Source organism: Marmota flaviventris, chromosome 1, assembly GCF_047511675.1.
Source record: "Marmota flaviventris isolate mMarFla1 chromosome 1, mMarFla1.hap1, whole genome shotgun sequence".
Classification (NCBI taxonomy): domain Eukaryota; kingdom Metazoa; phylum Chordata; class Mammalia; order Rodentia; family Sciuridae; genus Marmota; species Marmota flaviventris.
The window spans coordinates 113,273,408-113,292,825 of NC_092498.1; the positions used below are offsets into that span (position 1 = coordinate 113,273,408).

Consider the following 19,418-nt stretch of genomic DNA (forward strand, 5'->3'; position numbering starts at 1 on the left):
CTTATCATTTGTACATACAAACACACATATGCCCACATACAGAAATTAGGACAGTGACAATGGATTCCGCTAATCCACAAGTCTTAGGACATCTCACTTCCTAGGACAAGTCTTTGTTGAGAAAATCCAAAGAACCAGAAGATAGGAGCCATCCTGTGACACAAGTTAATGTCCAGGAAGTTGCATTTTTCTTCTTTGAGCCTACCTTGGCCTGGACAGCATAAGAAGCCAGGAGCACAGAAGCCTCAGGAGGGCAGTAGATCTTTTCCTCTAAAATCTGCTTCTTCACCTAAAAGGGGCAATGAGGGAGACATGAGACTGTGCGCAAGGAAGTGAGTTGCGCAGGCTGGTCACAGCAGATGGCTGCAGGGTGTTCTAAATGAAGGCTGTCAAGGCAGCCTGTTAATGATTTTCTGACAAAGGGGACAATTTTTTTTTTTTTTTTAACTGCTGCAGACCACTTGAGAGTTCAGTCACTGAGAAGTTACTGCTAAGATGGCTACACATAAAACCCCCCTCATCTTGGACTGGGGGATGCGGCTCAGTGGTAGAACACTTGCCTAGCAATGGGTTTGATTCCCAACACTGTAAAAAAAAATAAATAAATAAACAATACTCATCTCTTCAAGATCGAGGCTGAAGAGTAAATGTGATCTTCATGGTTATTACAGAGACTGACATCTGGGCTGTGGCAGAGAGGTGTGAACTAGAGAAGCGTCAGGAGCCCTCTGAGGATGACTACAGCCTAGGTCTCTGCTGAGCACTCAGAGCATGGAGGAAATGAAGTCTACTTTTAAGTCTAAAGACAAAAGCTACCAAGGCAATGAGTTATGACTGCAGAAAAAAACATCACTTTCAATGTGCTGCTCTAAGGAAAAAGGAAGCAATAAAATTTGATCGATTCAACACTTTTAAGTACACGTGAGGTTCAGGAAATATAATTCCTAAGCCATAGTGTTGAATTAACATATTTCATTGCACTTAATTTCTTGGAATGGTGCAGTGTATGATCCTGACACAAAAGCAAGAAAACTGCATGATGCGGGGCACACTAAAATAAACACAAAAGGAAAGCCAACTCTTTTTACAGATGTCAACAGTCACCAGATTCATAAAAGTAGTAAATTTTGCCTTGTTCTGTTACAAAAACACCCTAACATTTCAATGAAGGAAAATCAAACTAAAGTCATATGAGGGATAGATTCTGCTTCCAAGCACTTACAGGAATGCCATTTCTATAACATTAAGACATTCAGGGACCTTGGAGGTCTTTATGTGGCTTCATTCACACAAAGAAATTCTTTCCAGGTTTTAAAACTCATTTTATATTCTTACAAAGAAAATGAAACCTGAGCTGTTTTGAAGCAGTGCAACTTTTCAAATCCTTGGATTCTTTTCAAAGGAAAAAGAAAAAGAAGTCACACTACAGAAAAACTGAAAGGGCTATCTTTTGACTTGAAAATACTGGAAAGAAATCTGACACATACTCTGTGCGTGTGTGTGTGTGTACGTGTTTGTGTGCATGCGCACATGCACATGAGAAGACCTTTTGGTAAAAGAAATTATTTAGGGGGCTTATTACATTTCACTTAATATTTACCAAACACAATATTCTGAGGCTCAAATTAATTACAAGGATGCTGTGACAGACCACATGTCTACTTCTGGAGAAATCATATAATTAACAACCTTGCTGTAATCTTAACGTCACTGTCAGTGGGCACCTTTGGTCACACAGGCAGCCCTGGTGCCAATCACTGCAACTAGCCACAAAATCAGGGAGGTGCTCTGGCCACAAGTAAGCACACAGGCAAAACTGACAAGATTTCCATCATCCTCTAATTCCCCTCCCCATCCCCCTAGAGGGTCAATAACCTATAATTACGTATCTCCTAATTTCTTCAATTTGGATGAGTGATTACTTAGGAATGCCTACTGAACACTTGATGACTTTTGCTTTTAAGGGGCTTACACTCCAACAAGGAAGCAAAGGAGCAAGCAGACAATTATAGAACAAGATAGCATGAAGTAGAAAGCTGGAAGTATCACAGGCACGAGACAAATCAAGCATCACCAGCATTTTGAAGTTCTGTCTTAATGAGATCAGATTTTGAGCTAGGGAAGAACTACTGCTTTTTAAGCCTCTCTCTTTAGACTTTCTTTGCACTTTCAAGTTAGCTTGAAACAAACAGGACCCATCTTCTGGGAGGTTTTAGGTTAGGCAGCTGCTTCTATCCATGCTTCATCATCACACCTTTGCAATTTCATCTGACACCAATTCTCATCGCTCAGGTATAGTTCTATTTTGAAGATTTTTTTCCATTACAGACCCAAAGGGACTGACGCTCTAGAGGCAGAACATTTTTGCAATGTGGAGGCGTTTGTGGTCAATTCTGAGAGGTTCACTCAGGATGCCTCTGCAACCACAGAGAGGGTGGGGGATATTCTCTCAGAATTTAGGGGGTAGCACGGGCTGGTATACCTGCAAGAAGAATAAGTGTTGTGTGATCTCCTGAACCAGCTCCTCCTCAGCATTCTCAGGATAAAATTTGGCCAGGAAGTGAAAGGTGACCGGCTCCTCCTTTGAAACATCATGATCCAGCACCTGCAGAATTGCAAAGCAGAAGACACACGTATTGTGTCAGCCCCTCTTCTTCCTGTGCTACCAAAGAACTTTTTGCAGGGAGAGTATACAATTTTTTCCCTGTTAATTTCTTTATATTCCTCACAAGTGTTGATTCCCCAGCTGGAAGCATTCACAGAGCCATCCACATGAGGAAATACCTTCCTCACACAGGGTTTCTGAACCAAACTAATCAATACCCTAAAAGGTGAGTGAAGCTAAGATGAAGGTTCAAATGTTCTCGAGGCCACAGGAAAAAAACCTAGAAATATAATTCAAAGGTCTTGGCCACTGTCTTTTATGGGAGACTGAAATGTTTTTACATTTTTCTGAAGTAGTGAAATGTCCCTTTGTTCTTTTTCCTTATTGCCCACCTACATAACATAGATCCAATTGGAATACACCTTATAGATGATGAACTAGATTTTTGTGACACCATTTAAATGTTAACTGAACAACAGAAGTGAAATGTGTCCACAGAACAATCCTTTGTTTCTAGGACCCTCCAGAGATGCCCCACAAAATGCTTGCAGTGCAGTCAGTAAGCCACTGCCTTTAATCTTCTAACAATTCCATCCACCCCCTGAAAAGCTTGAACCATCTGCTCTCCAGAGTGAATTTCATTTCAGGACATAAACATGCCATGTGACAGGCTACCAGGCTCCATTAACATGTGTCATAATTTATTTCCTTTGAGCAGCGGTTCCATGGCTCCTGATGCCCTCAATCTAATATCCGTTTGGCCAACACTCAGGTATGATTTAAAATTCACTTTGCTGAGAATCATAAAAACATATGGAAAGTTTTGCTGTCTCTGACACATAACTCTCCTTACTCCTGCCCAAATTATAGGGGACAGTGGCCAGTAACTCAAAATCAACCTGATCTAGGATACCTTCACTGACACTGGCACTTCACAGAACTCAGATCATGAAGAATAACCATTTGAAATTTACAACCAGCAGGGATTTCAATGTGAAGACTTGAGATTACCCTGTACATATATAAACACAATTTGAACACTTCAGCTTAGGATCACACTGGTAAAAGACAGAAGGCTTCCATCATTTATCATAACATGAAGTATGTAATAACTTCAGGCAGGCAATTGCAGAGGGTACCAATTAGGGTAAGAATTAGACACTGACTTATTTAAAGATTCAGGTGTCTTTTTACGAGTGACAGACAAAAGCACTTGGTCCTGTTCCCCAATCATCTTCATAGTTAGGTGGGCAGGTAAATATATAAGTGTGTCTTTATGTGAACATATGAGCCCATGCAGAGGGCAGTTCCTCTAAGCAATATCCATTTTCAAGCCATTTTAAAATTAGTAGGAGCCCAGACTGCACGTGCCCCAGAGAATCCCAAGAACAAATGGGCACTGTTCCTTCACCACAGGCACAGGCGCGTCCTTTATTCCTTGGATCATATTAATGATTAATTCAAATTGGGCCATGGTGTTCTCAAAAAGACTTAAAAATCCCCTTAAGAACATGAGCCCCAAGAGAATCTTTCAAAGACATGAATCGTTGGTTTTTTTTTTTTTTAAGTATAAGATAGTAGTCATTTTTATTCATAAAGCCTGCCTCCTGGCTCAATAAATTGAAGGACATAAAGCTGGAAGCAATCGGGCTGGGGACAACAAGCAAAGAAGCCAGGACTTGCAAGGGTTGAACCCCAGTGAACTCCACTTGCCTAGGACAGGCTGGGGAAGGGTAAGGCACAGCACTTCTGGGACCTGGTCTCTGCACCACTCAGTTCAGGAACTTGACCCCCTTTCTACCATGTAGCCATGAAGTCCTGATGATGAACAAATAAGCTAAGCATTTGCTCAGGGTAAAATCCGGAAAGCACACATCTGCCCCACTGATTTTGTGCAGTTCCAAGCCCAACCTTCTTGTCCATTTTGAGCCAGGCCACGGTGTCCTTGATTGTGTACTGTAGTCCAAAAAACCAGGTTTCCCGCAGCCCCAGAGTCCGGCACACCAAATCAAACAGGTCCTTCCCTTTCCATTTCACCTGCAATATAACAAACCAACAGGGAAGGATGTTGTGAGCAAGAATCATAACCTACTCGCCTACAAAACGGTTCTCTGCACTCTCTACTGATACTAAGATGGCTGATGAGCATTGAATTCCTAAATAATTTTAAAGCTTCCCACACAAAACCATGAGTGGGAAAATACCAATTAGAGCTTAATGGCTTAATCACTGCAGAGCATACACAATACCTCCCTTGGACACTTCCTTACAGATCTTAATATCCCCAAAGCTGCTAATTTAGGAAACCTGGTAAATAAGCATCCTCATTTAGGAGAGCTGAGCCTCCTGAGTTAACCCAGGGAGATGGCCAGCGTCTGAGACATCAATTCCCTTGAGATTTTGTTGTTGCTTTTTAAAAAATCATTCTGCCCTTTGATAAAAGACTAGTGGGGTGTGTGTGTGCGTGTGTGTGTGTGTGTGTGTTTAACTTAAATATTCGTTTTATTAGAAGTTTTTTAAATATAGGGGAGGAAGTTGCAATCAAAGTCATAAATCATGGGAAAAAAGAACCATGAGAGATTAGCCAGTCCAATCACAGGTTTCCTATCATAGATGCTCAACTGGGCTAAAGGCAAAGTAACTCATCCATAGTCAACAGAGCAATTTCAAACTCTTGGTATCTGAGCCTAGGTGACAGACATCCATATACTATGGTGTGTTTACCCTAGAGACTCACTTTCAAAAGAACCTGAGCTGGACACAGTGGCATATGCCTGTAATCCCAGCAGTTTGGGAGGCTGAGACAGAAGGATCGTTGAGTTCAAAGCCAAACTCAGCAAAAGCGAGGCACTAAGTAACTCAGTGAGACCTTGTATCTAAATAAAATACAAAATAGAGTTTGGGGATTTGGGGATGTAGCTCAGTGGTTGAGTGCCCCTGAGTTAAAAAAAACAAAACAAAAAAAGACCTGAAGCAAAAGCTGCTAAGGGGAAAAGAATGTCTAGCAGCTTAGTAAATGTTGCCACCTAGTGGCTTTGCCATTAAGTCTCCCAGGATGTTCCCATACTACCCCCTCAGCTACCACTTGCCAGATTCCTGCCCCATCACCTCCCAAGTTATCAGTTGAACATAGAAATACACGCTTAGTTGCAGGTATGAACACCTGAGGCACATCACAGAAACAGCAGTCATAGAGTAATCCTGAGACTCAAATGCAAGGTCGCCAAACATGGAAAGAATGAGACCACTTGATTACAAAAGCCTCTGAACTTCTACCCTCATTGGAAATCTCCAAAGTCCTGGCACACTGAAGATGCATGATGAAAAAGGAATGGGGAACATGTAGGTTTTAGAGACTTATTAGAAAAAAGAAAAAAACAAGAAGGAAAAAATATCTGATTGACTTTTTGCTAAAACCTAGTTCCACAGGGGAGTTTTCAAGTAGGATTTCTGTTTTTAATAGCTGTGAATGAGGGCTGGGGTTGTGGCTCAGTGGTAGAGCATTTGCCTAGCATGCATGAGGCACAGCATTCAATCCTCAACACCATATAAAAATAAAATAAAAAATTGTATCCACCTACAACTAAAATATAAATGTTTAAAAAAATAGCTGTGAATGAATGGTGGGTTCCCCACAGGTACTCAAAAGGAGAGGCCATCTCTTCTCTGTGTTACATTCCAGCATTCCAAGTCAGCAACCCAGATGGCAGATACCAAGACCACAGCAGACAAGTGCTTGAGTTGCAGTGGGCTTCTTTCTTTCTTTTCTTTTTTTTTTTTTGCGCGGGAGGGCTGGGGAGGGCACTGGGGATCGAACTCGGGAGCACTGGACCACTGAGCCACACCCCCAGCCCTATTTGTAATTTATTTAGAGAGAGTTGCTTAGTGCCTCGCTGTTGCTGAGGCTGGCTTTGAACTCGCGATCCTCCTGCCTCAGCCTCCCGAGCCACTGGGATTACAGGCGTGCCCCACTGCATCCAGCTAATTTTGTTCTTCACTAGGGCTTTTTCTCCTATCTTTCTCTGACTATAGTAGAGTCCCTGGTATACAACAAAGATTATTAAGATTAACAAAGTCCTTAGAGATTATTTTGAATAAAATAAAATAAATAAAATCACGAGTTTTATTTTTAAAAGATTATAGTCTTTCCCCATTTATAATGCTGAACAATGGCCACACCCATTGCCCCATCTGACAACTGGACAAAGGGTTTTTAATTCACAGCAGGTTTTAATTCCTACAGGCAGACTTCACTGAAGAAACGTTATTTTGGAAAACTGGAAGCTTCAGGATGCCGATTATCCTCTTGTCTCTATTTTAAGCAGCACACAGTATATAAATTATAAATGCCTACCTTGCTACAAGATAATGTACCACTAAAGAGCAGGCATTAATGTAGAGAAGTTAAACACCCATGGGCCAAGAGGATCAAGGTAATGATTCCCAACATGCCTTTACTTACAGCCACAGCCAGGGCTGGGTTTTGGCACGAAGGGGCTGTCTGCAAGTGGGATAGGCAATGCACTGGAAGAAAAGCTGCCAAGGGAAGATGAGTGAATTTCCCGACTTGGGAATTTAAATCCTCAAACATAATATCATATTAATGCAGTTTTCCTGCATTCCCTTCTACTTCTTTGTTTTTTGTTTGTTTTGTTTTTGTTTATTTTTAATTTTTTTTAATTGTAGATGGACACAATATCTTTTTTTTTTTAATTTGTTTTCATTTTTATGTGGTGCCAGGGATCAAACCCAGTGCCTCATTCATGCTAGGCAAGCGCTGTACCACTGAGCCACAACCCGGCCCCTACTTCGGCCCTTACTTCTTCGTTTTTTTTTTTTTGTTTTGTTTTGTTTTAATATTTATTTTTCAGTTTTTGGAGGACACAACATCTTTGTTTGTATGTGGTGCTGAGGATCGAACCTGGGCCGCACGCATGCCAGGCGCTTGAGCCACATCCCCAGCCCCTACTTCTTCGTTTTTAAAATGCAAAACTATCTTTGTTGAAGGCAAAGACAATGTCTTTGCCCCCATGGAGCTTGCAATAAAGTGAGGAGGAGGGAAAGAATTTTCATAACAATTCAGAACTGCCCTACTTAGGGGGGTTTCCTACTTATATTTTTAACTTTGGTGTGAAGAATCTCAGACTGTCAGAGTTGAAAATGAGCCTGAGTAATTAACTATCACAGACCCAGCCCCTTTTGTACAAATAAGGGAACTGAGCCACAGATTATTTGGCAGGCTGACAAAAGCAGGCCCTGGCCTTTTTCAGGGTGACTCAAAGTAGGCAAACCCCCAGTCCCTCAAGCACCTCTTTCCCTATTCTGTGGTCCTCCTTTCTTCTTGCTTTCCACCTTGTTCAGAAAGTGACCAGTGTCTGAAATGACACCCATTCTCAGAAGAATCAAATGTGGCTCATCTACAGCTTCATGTGAATTAAGTCCCCTGGTTACTCTCATTTATTTTTACAGTTAGTACTGCAGAGCACACGCGCTATGTGCCAGCACTGTTGGACATCAGGACTACAAAACGATGCAAGCAGGATGCATGCAAAAGAAGCAGGGGAGAACTCAGGTCCAAGAAGACTTAAAGAACAAGTGAGAGTTCATGAGGTAGGGAAGGAAATACACCTCTTTAAAAAAAATCATAATTGTGCTGGGCGCGGTGCACACACCTATAATCCCAATGACTCCTAATGAGGCTGAGGCAGGAGGATCGTAAGTTCAAAGCCAGTCTCAGCAAAAGTGAAGTGCCAAGCAAGTCAATGAGACCCTGTCTCTGAATAAAATACAAAACAGGGCTGGGATGTGGCTCAGTGGTCAAGTGCCCCTGAGTCCAATTCCTGTGCCCCTCCACTCCAAAAAATCATGATTGCTACAGGAAACTGCAAGTCATTTGCTGGAGCTGAAACCAACAGCCAGGCTCTGGAGGGGGCATGGTGGAAATAGTGCTTAATGCCCAACCAGGTGACTTGACTTCAGCCAAATTCCATAGAGGCTTTGAGGACTTGGGCAGAGGAGTGACAGGGTCAGATCTGCATTCTGGATGTGTTCTGACAACAGGGGAGAGAATTAGTTGGAGGAAGGAGCATAAATCAAGAAGGACAGAGCGAAAGCCATTCCTACAATGGGAAAGGTGGTGGGAGAGAGAAAAGACAGCCTGAGAAATGGAAAGCGAGCAGTCATAGAACTGGTGCCTGAACGGGGACCAAAGGAGAAAGAATCAAGAGGGACACCTGCATTTCTAGCTCAAGCACCAGATGGTTCCACTAAAGGAGAGAGAGAATACAAGAGAAACAGTAAATTTGGGAAAACAGATGAGCAATTAAGTTTTAGACAAGATAAATTAAGCTGCCTGAAGAAACCAGGAAGAGATGCCTTAAATAAATTTGATTTAAAGCCTCCATTTATAAAATAACATGTTTGAGGCTGAGGCAGGAAGATTTTTTGAACCCAGGAGTTCAAGTTCAGCCTCGGAAACATAGTAAGACCCTGTCCACCCACCCCCCAGAATAATAAAATAGAAAGTTATGTCTTTAAGTAATTAAGTTTTCTTATGGTCTGGAGTTGTAGCTCATGGTAGAGCATTTGAATAGCATGCACTAGGCTGAGATTTAATCCCTACCAAGGACAAGGACAAGGAGGAAAAGTTGTTTTCTGTTTGGCTAAATCTAACCTCAACATGTTATTACCTACCCAAAGTTGTTTTTCGTTTTTGTTTTGTTTTGGTTTGGTTTTGGTACCAGGGATTGAACCTAGGGGTGCTTACCTGCTGAGCTATATCCTCAGCCCTTTTTATTTTGAGACAGGGTCTCACTAAGTTACCTAGAGCCTTGCTAAATTGCTGAGGCTGGCTTTGAACTTGCAGTTCTCCTATCTCAGACTCCCAAATCGCTGGGATTACAGGTAAGCACCACCATACCGGGCTGATGTTGTACTTTTCAATATGCCCTTCCCCAAATGTCTGAGGCTTGCTCAGTCTTCCTGATTTGAGTCTCCAGTTCTTTACAGACAAAAGCTGTTGGTCATAGATACTGTAGGTTTTCAGGATCCTGGAGAAGGGAGGTATTTGGTTATGAATGGTTATGAATGATGTGGGCTGATTTGACAGAACATGACAAATATGTCCTTTTTAAAAATTTTTAATATTTATTTGTTTGTTTATTCATATTTTTTGGTACTGGGAATTTAACCCAGAGGCACTTTGCCACTGAGTCATATCCCAAACCTTTTTAATTTAATTTTTTAGACAAGGTTCCACTAAGTTGCTCAGGCTGGCCTCAAACTTGCAATCCTGCTGGGCTCGGTGGCACACACCTGTAATCCCAGTGGTTTGGGAGACTGAGACAGGAGGATCGTGAGTTCAAAGCCAGCCTCAGCGATTTAGTTAAAATAAATAAATAAATAGGCCTAAGCAACTCAGTAAGACCCTATCTCTAAATTAAAAAAAAAAAAAAAAAGGCTGGGGATGTGGTTCAATAGTTAAGCGCCCCTGGATTCAATCCCTGGTACCAAAGCACAAAACAAAATTTGCAATCCTCCTGCCTCCACCTCCAGAGTCACTAGGATTACAGGCATGTGCCACCACTGCATTGTGCTGATGCTGTGAGGTGGCTCACTGTCATCTGAAGGTCTCCCTAGATTGTAGACACCTCTGACTAGGAGCAACATTCACCACCTTCCTATTCCCCACAGCACCCAAGTTGAGTATCTGCATATAAGACACAGCAAACAGTGTCCATGTGACAAAACTGAACTACTTCAAAAATCCAAAGCTTAGAGACTTGGAGCACAATTAGTCCCACACACCCACTCCTTCCACAGATATTTAGTGAACACCTATTGTGTCTAAGCACCATGCAAGGTGCAGGGAGAAATAGGGAACAAAAGATGAGTCCCCACTCTCACAGGTCTAGAATATGGCCAGTCAGGAACAGGTGGTCACCTCCCTAAGCCCACACAAAATCAACTCCAGGTGTTTTTCAGCACTACACTTGTGCCACAACAGGGACACTAAGGGCTGTGGGGACCCCATAAAAAGGACCCCCCTCATCTGAGAGAGTAAGGAAATGTCATCTAAACAGATTCATGGTGGGAAAGAGAAGCCAAGTGAAAACTGGGCTTGGAAGAGAGGCCCGCAGGTAAGTGGTGTCCCAGGTAGAGGGACAGTATACACAAATGTCTACAGACAAAAAAAAAAAAAAAACAAGTTTAGATTGTTCATATGGGAAATAACAGTACTGTAGTTCTGTTGGAGATGAGAATTCTACCCTGTTTCCAAAACTACATTTCAATTCAATACTTTTGTCAATTGTCCAGCTCCTCTTGCATCTGAACCACAGAACACAGTGAGTTATCTGGTGACTATTTTCTCCAGTTTCCCAAGAATGGAACATAACTAGTATCATTCTAAATACACAGGAGACAAGTTGAATCATTACTGAGATGGATGCCTCAGGACATTGGGGCTTAATTCTTTCCAGGAACCACTCTAAAAATCATAGATAAGTTGGTTATCTACCATTGGTATGAATCTCAACACTGTCACTATATGACCTTGGGCAAGTTATTGAATTTCCTTGAGCTTTGCAACAAGGATAATAAACAGAACCTGTCTTAGCAGATTGATCTAAGGATTAAGTGCATTAATATATTTCAAAAGATTAAGACAGTGCTCTACCTGGAGTAAATAAGCATTCAGTAGGGGTAGTTATTACTAATTCTCATCCTGCCTCCTCTCCTTGGATTCCAAAGTGGTACACTTAAAGCCTTCCAGCCCTGATCCACACCAGGGATGATGGATGACAGATCGAAAAGGGCACCATCAATTCTCATTGAGCTAACCATACGATCACTCACTTGACAAACATTTATTGAGCACCCACTACATCCTAGTCATTGTGTTCGGTACAGGAGATAAATGATGAATCAGAACAAGACATGGTCCCTGTTTGCATCTGACAGGGAAGACAGGTAAATGGATAACAAAAATGAACCTGGTTAAGTGCTAACAGAACAGGATGCTGTGGGAACACAACTCAGGCTGGGGATCTTGGGCATGAGGGGTTTCACAGAGATGCTGTCTGAACTGGGTCTCAGAAGCCAAGTAGTAGTTGGGCCTGTGGTGAAGGAGCTGACAAAAAGGAGGTCACACCAGGAGGAGAGAACAGCACGTTTGCTGCTTGGGTCCAAGCTGTTGCAAAGTGAAGGAATGTTCTTTGCACTTTTCTAGTATCTGACAAACAGCATAATTATCCAATCTGCAGTACTGAATGTTCAATGCACTACTGAATATGCAGCTTTGGCCCAACATGTAAGATTCTGACTCCACAACTGATCAGGAACCTGGCTGTTCAGGCTCTGGATCAGAGCAGGTACACATCTTGCAAGGGTACCTGCAGGCCTCAAAGAAGCTAAGATGACAGGGATGAGTCCCTGCTTATTTTCCTGGGCTGAGGGTGTAGCTCAGTGGCAGAGTACTTGCCTAGCAGCATGAGGCTTTGGTTTCAATTCCCAGGGGGGGGGGGGGAGGAATCCCTTTTTTGACACCTGGTGGCACGTAAGCCTTTCAGGCCCTGCATTCACACTATTTACAGGACTTTTTGTTAGAAATTGTAATTTTTTCTGAACAGGATGCCAAAAATAGAACAGCTGCTGGTCCTGATGAAGTATACACTGAAACCATCTCTTTCCACCTGGCCAAAGTGTTCAACTGCTCTATGTCCAGGACAGTTCCCTGCCTCATCTGGGTCCAGCAAAGAGGATGGAGGCTAAGAGGCAGGTGTTTGTTTTTCAGAGAGAAAAAGAGAGGTGGGGGGAGTGAGGAAGGTGGCTTGCAGGGAGAGGAGAGGCAGGAAGAAGCATAGATCTGGACTGCATCATGTGGAAGGAAGTGTCCCCTCTGCAGGCCTCATCCTCAAGGTGCCCTTCAGGCGCAGGGGCTACAGGGAGAGAGTGTGCAAATGTGATGCTGCTCGGCTTTATGGTTGTGCTTTCCTGTTACTTTTAACAGGCTGTGATGCAATTTCATAGATATATACTCGTGCCGGTATCAAAGATAAATGTGTATGAACTTTATAAACAGGACTAAGTGCTGTCAGCTTGTTATTTTTTGTAGGAGCTGAATTTATGAGCTTTACCCAGAGTGAAGTACTTGTCATTTATCAACCTGGAATGTTTTAAGTAAATAGCACTAAGCACTTACCCTCCACAACAGGAACGTAACTAGAATGCAGCACTTTTCTGTTATAGGAAGCAAATGGCAACAATAACCTGCAGGGCTGATTGGGGTCTATTAACTGGGGAAGCTTTATGAATAACTTCTACTGACAGCCATCTTATAGTTGGCCAGAGTTATACTCAATCCTGAAGATGCTTTTTTTCTTTTTTTCCTTCTGGGCTTTGGCAGTCTTCACATTGCATTTCTCCCATTTCTTTGGGCCACAAAGTCAGTGACAATCAAACCCCTTGAACTTGCTGATAACAACAGGGCAGTGTGAGGTGGAAACCAGCCACATGTGGGAAAAAGGCCACAGCTAGACAAGGTTCACTCTTGAAGAAAGTGAACCCAATATGGCTGTTAGATGTAAAATGCTTGAGAATTGGAACCCACAAAGACACGTAGGCTTTTTAGAAATGACTCACATCTGGAAAAAGCTAAGAGAGAAGCAATATTCTGTTTCATAGAGGTCTGGAGGGCTAGATTACCAGTCACACAAGCAATGCTATTTAACTGGTTGTCTCCTCCATAGAGGATGAAAGAGAACTGACGACCCCAGCATTCGCTTATCAGGCTTCCTTCTAATTAGCTCACAAGCTGCCATAGCATTTGCCATAAAAATTGTCAAAAGGTTAGCTCCCTTGCAGATACAGCAACAGAAGGAACTGTGCCTCCCCAGGCTCAGGGAATGTGCCACATGTTTGCCGTTATTTCAGAAATGGAAAACTAAGGATGACTGCAATTTCCCTGTTCAATGTTTATCCATAACTAACTACTGCAGTCATAGCTGGCCTTTGAGAACAGATTTACAGACTTGAGAATTTAAGACAGTTATGTAAAGATTTAAACCTAAATACAACTTTTATTTGTCTGTTTTGGAAAAAATTGAGGGCAAATACCTCAATTTACAAGATAAACATGATGGAAAGAGGTATACGGGAGTCAGGCATGGTGGAGTATGCCTGTAATCCCAGCAGTTTGGGAGGCTGAGGCAGGAGGAACACGAGTTCAAAGCCAGCCTCAACAATGGCAAGACACTAAGCAACCTGTCTCTAAATAAAATACGAAATAGGGCTGGGGATGTGGCTCAGTGGTTGAGTGCCCCTGAATTCAATCCCAGTTATGCAAAAAGACAAAAGAGGTACAGGGACTGCTGATGTGGCTCAGTGGTACAGTATTTGCCTGGGTTCCACCCTCAGCATCCCCCTGCAAAAAAAAGTAATAAAAATGATTTTGCTATGCAGTAAGTGAATAATAATGAATCCCATTAAAATCTCTTCTGATTAATCAAAGATTTAAAAAGTATAGTATTATGGCTGTAAAATCAACACTTCAACTCAGGATGTAGTATCACCACACCAAAAAAAACAAAAACAAAAACAAAAAACAGGTTCTTCTGTCTCATGAGCTTAATGCAAAACCACTCTGCCATTTCCTTTTGAAACTAAAGGATATACCACTCCTACGCAGGCATTATTTCAACATAAGGGAAAAAGGAATCCTCCAAATAGAAACAAGATCATAGCAAAAAGAGATATGTTTGCTCTGCTCTGCTGATCTTGAATCTGTGCAAGATTCAAACCTAAAGCCTCTTTGCAAAAATTCCCATCTCTAATCTCTTACCCTGTCAGTTTCTGTCATAACGGACTATGGTAATTAATTTTCTTCTTCCAGTTCTCAAATCATCTGTTATTATTCCAAATCTATTTAAATTATTGGTTTCAAGGCTTTCCACCAAATCCTTCCTCCCTCATTCAATCATTTACCTTGCCTTGTTACAATCCAGCCTGTGTACTCTCAAGACAGCAAACCTGTGTGCTTCCAGCCTGGCCTATGCATGTAATCTTAGTGGCTCAGGAGGCTGAGGCAGGAGGATTGAAGTTCAAAGCCAACCTCAGCAACATAACAAGGCCCTAGCAACTTTGTGAGACCCTGTCTGAAAATAAAAATAAATAAATAAAAATTTTTTAAAAGGGCTGGATTCAATACCTGGTACCAAAAAACTGAAAATAAAAATCTATGTACTTCCATTCACCTGTAATCAGAACTTTGATAAGATCTATTTCTTTATCTCAGCACTGCCCTTCCCTGATATAATATCACAGACAAGTCAGTATGTATTTTACAAATATGGAAAAGTGTACAGTCTGTCTTTCCCCCAGATTCCTGTCTTTCCTCCAACTCTGTAGATCACAAACTCCTTGAAGGCAAGGTCTATCACAAACAGACATACACATACACGCACACACACACACGAACGCACACCTGCATGCATGTATATGCTCACACACTTAAGTCTCCCAGAACCCAAGCAAGTGCCATATAAATGCTTGTGGTTGGCTGGTGATGTTGATGATAATGATGATGATAACTAGATGAGGCTTCTAAGTAGAACAGACTTCTAAGTAATGACTGCAATGAAGCAAGAATTTATGACACTCCTTATTAAAATTCTAACTGCATAACTAAACCTTAAGGTATATATTTTTCCCCTTTGGTGACACATACTGATTTACTCTCTCTAAAAATACCCTGGCAAAGAAATCTAAATCTCAAAGAAGTGAGGAAGAAAATTTTCCACCAAACAGAAGAGACTAGTAAGAAACAAATCACAGCACCTTGGGAAGCCACAACATAGAGGTTTTTAACTCTGATAAGTCTCTAGTCTTTCAAAACAAAATGAGTTACAGTTTGTTAAGGGGGAAAAGTCCTTATGTCTGCAGCTTCTGCCATCTTTCCCGCTGAAGTAGAAAGCAGTTATGGGATCAGCAGTGAACCCAGAGGAGAAATCTGGATCCTAGACACCCTCCTTCCACCACACACAAGCCTGTGACTTAAGTGAAGCACGCAGTTCAAGGAGGCCCCAGTGTCTTCATCTGTAAATTTCTTATGCCCTGTGCAGTCCCTAGATTTTATGATGCTCTGAATAAAAAAACAAGATGTACTTGCTTCAAACTTGGTTGACAGATGACAAAGCAAAAAGAAACAACACAATTATAGTGCTATAAAAGCAAGACAGTCTCCCCAAAAGCAAAAAAAAAAAAGGCAATCTCTGTAGGATTTAGTTCACAACATGAGAGCAATCACAGCCCTGTCAAACAGCTATAAAACACCAAAACCTGCTGTGTTGGGTAAGTCACTTAACCTCTTTGGGCCTCAGCTTCTGCAATCATCAAGTGGTCTTTCAGAATTAATACCACCCTCTGAGTCCACAAGCTTGAGATGGTTTTTGTATAAACCATGTAGTACTTTTATGTTGTTGCTGCTATAATAATTTCTTTGTTAATCCTTTAATGCCTCATTCTATACCTTAAAATCATTTTACAGATGTAAATGACACTTAACATTTCACTCCTGTGTGGTTTTTCCATTCTCTTCCCTTGCTCTGGTTCTGCTATCATGTTCCTTACTCCTAATAATCAAGAGTTGACTGTATAATAATGAATTCTCCAATGCAACAAAAATGATAATTAGAATGCTGCTGAAGAGTAGAAGTTTTCAGGACTAGAATGCTGTTGATTCTCAGCAATCATCAGTGATTACAAATGTTTGAAACATTGAAAATAAAAATTCAGCAGAGAGCTATAGATAGGAAACAATAGTAAATTCAGTGAGATAAGACACAGGGCTAAATTTCAAATGTCTAATCATTAGAGAAAACTAGCATATTATGAAACAAAATTCACCACAAAGTATTATCCAATGGATTATTCCTGTCTTGGTCACTGTAAAAAAAAAAATGCAGATTATATGTAAAAGTCTATTCCAGCAGGGTGCAGCTCAGTGGTAGAGCATACACAAGGCCCTGGGATCAATTCCCAGAACCCCCCCCCCCATACCCACACACACAAAAAGCTTTCTGCACAATAGAGCCAAAATATAATCCATTTGTGCAAATTAGCTTGTGTAGTATGCTGACTCTAGCCACTCTAATTGCAAAGAAATTTTAAATGTTCTGTCTCTGTTTCTAGCTTGAAGTTTTCATTATGCTTCCCGATCATCAATGATAATGACACTGACTTTTAACAACACTGGAAGGTATGAATGGGTAAGACTGGGTGAAAATTTCTGCTAATGGTTGAGAAAAATCTACTGTGGGCTAGAGACTTTTTTTAGACATATTTATGAGACTGACTGATATAATCTCAAAATCGACAGGAATAGGATAGTAGGTAAATGCACTATTGGGAAATTTAAAACCACAGATGGGTCCAGATAAGCTTAGTAATTTAGTAATTACTTCAGGCTTCAGTTTTTAAGTTTCATCTGAAAGTCAAACTATAGAAACTACCGAAACTAGGAAACTAAAAATGGCAAGATATTTGGGAAAGCCATAAGCAACATCACTCACTAACAGAGAGTTTCTGTGAATTTTCTAAAGCCAGGTCCAAATTTGGCAGAGAAGCAAAAAGAAGCAATGAAAGCAGAAGAGGAAAAAGGCCAGGGTCTTTAGAAATGATTTGCTCTGCCGCCACCTAGTGGTGCCACCGTGATTCCTAAACCCAAACAAGCACCTTAAGTCAGCACTGTGACTAAAGGTTTGATTAAGGCTTTTCCCTTGAAGTCAGCACTAATTCAGTAATAAATTTGTGTGCTAAAAATGTCCTAAAACATGTGGATTTAGAATCTAAATTAGACAAAGCACAGACAGGAAGAGAGAACACTTCATCCTGTAACAAACCAGAGAAGGCTTGTCACCAGCTGGCTAAAAAGATTAGCAGCTCTGAAAAAACTTAATTCTGGGTTTATAAAACTTAAAATGTTTTAACTTCTGAAATTAAAAATAAACAAGCACCAAGAATGTTCTTGGACAGGAATGCAAAACTAGCATGAATAATTGGAGGAGTCACCAAAAACAAAGAAAAATATCAAAAATGACATATTGGGGGGGGGCGCTGGGGTTGTAGCTCAATGGTTAAGCACTTGCCTAGTATATGTGAGGTAATAGGTTTGATCCTCAGCACTGTAAAAAAATAAATAAATAAAGGTATTGTGAAAAAAATGACACACTGGGGACAAAAGAATAGAGAATAACAAACAATGGCAGAAATCAGAAAAGAATCCTGTTACCACAGTGGACATCAAGCTAAATAGAGATCAAGTCATATTGTATATTATAAAAAAGAACATCCTTCAATAGGAATATGGCAGGCTTTGGATGTAGCTCCGTGGTAGTGTGCTTGACTAACTGTACAGGGCCCTGGGTTCAATCCCCAGCACTGGGAAGAGAGAGAGAAACCAGGAATATGACATAAGATAAGCTCATTATATTTAGGCAAACTATAGAAAACTTTATACAAATCATAAAGGCGTGAATAATCTGAAGGAGATTCAAAGAAAATGAAGACAATAACTAAAGGAGAAAAATTCATACAGCTGCTAATAGGAGACTTTTTCTTCTTGTTCCCACATTCCCAGCTTAAGATGCTAACATTTACCAAAGGCTTATTATGGGTCAAGTAGTAGACCCAATTCTTGCCAAGATTCACCTCATTTCTCAAACAACCCTGTAAGAAAGATACTGTAGTGGGTGGGGCTGTGGCTCAGTGGTAGAGTGCTTGCCTAGCACATGTGAAGCACTGGGTTCGATCCTCGGCACCCCATAAAAATAAATAAATAAAATAAAGGTATTGTGTCCATCTACAACTAAAAAAGATTTTTTTAAAGAATGATACTGTATTATTCTCCCCATATTACAGATTCAGCAACTGAGTTTTACAGTGTTAAAACCAAGATTGCTTCCAGAACAGATGGCAGGGCATTTCCCAGGCCAATTCACCCCCTTTACTAGAACTAATAGCTAAACTCTTATTTCCTAAGCAATATTTTTTTCCTGTTCTTTGGTAGATTATTCTCAGATCTCAAAATCCTGAGATGACATCCTAAAAAGAAAGTACAAAAAGGGGGAACACAGTGGGCCTCTTCTACCTAGATCATCTTAGGTGATAAGATGTGGAGACAGAGGGCCTTAGAAATCACATTTTTTTTTTCCTTTTCAAATGAAATAACTGAGGCCTGGAGGAAAGAGGTGATGCCCAAGGTCACATGGAAGAGCTCTACCTGGAAGCCAGGTATTCAGACCCCAGTCTAAGGCTCTAGATGATTCTACGTAAGTGACACCTTGACCATGCACTGGGACTAGAGATGAGAAAGTGTGCTGACTTTTCTGAGCCCAGCTCTGACCAGGTTTGCCCCAAGAACTCCGTCCTACCTGGCTGGCTTTCCTACTCTTGGGTCTGCTCATTCTTGATCTCAGAAGACCCCGATGTCCAAATTCACTTGATCCTTACATCTGCATAATTATGTTCCAATCCCCAGATGGTCCCACAGCTGCTTTGGTTCTATTTTTGTTTTTTGAGTTTTTTTGTTTTGTTTTGTTTTTTAAAGAGATGAGGTCTCTGTTACCCAGGTTTCATTTTAGGCCAAAGGCAAGGAAACCCAAGTGAGAAAGATTCACTATGGAAAATGCCCATGTGATTCAAAAAGACAAACTAGACATTGATTCAATATAGCAGGGGTTTGTCAGTCTTATCCTTCACCCAGAAAAATATAAGCCCCTGGCATTTTGGTTATTTCATTGCTTAGCTATATATAGTA

General features: G+C 41.1%; 1 protein-coding gene across 8 annotated transcripts in view; it reads right to left on the reverse strand.

The window, feature by feature from the left end:
* The window catches only part of Nf2 (NF2, moesin-ezrin-radixin like (MERLIN) tumor suppressor), an 86,263-nt gene that overhangs the window by 51,995 nt on the left and 14,850 nt on the right, over positions 1–19,418 (reverse strand). For 7 of the 8 annotated variants that reach the window (XR_003585471.2, XM_071614878.1, XM_071614879.1 and 4 more), the window contains exons 2-4: positions 4,517–4,642; positions 2,483–2,605; positions 206–289 (exon numbers count right to left, since the gene is read on the reverse strand). Coding sequence is in view for 7 of the 8 variants with exons in the window: in XM_071614878.1 (XP_071470979.1) it covers positions 206–289; positions 2,483–2,605; positions 4,517–4,642 (333 nt within the window). In the remaining variant the exon portion in view is untranslated. The remainder of the gene's footprint in view (positions 1–205; positions 290–2,482; positions 2,606–4,516; positions 4,643–19,418) is intronic. The other variant, XM_071614877.1, reaches the window with a different exon arrangement.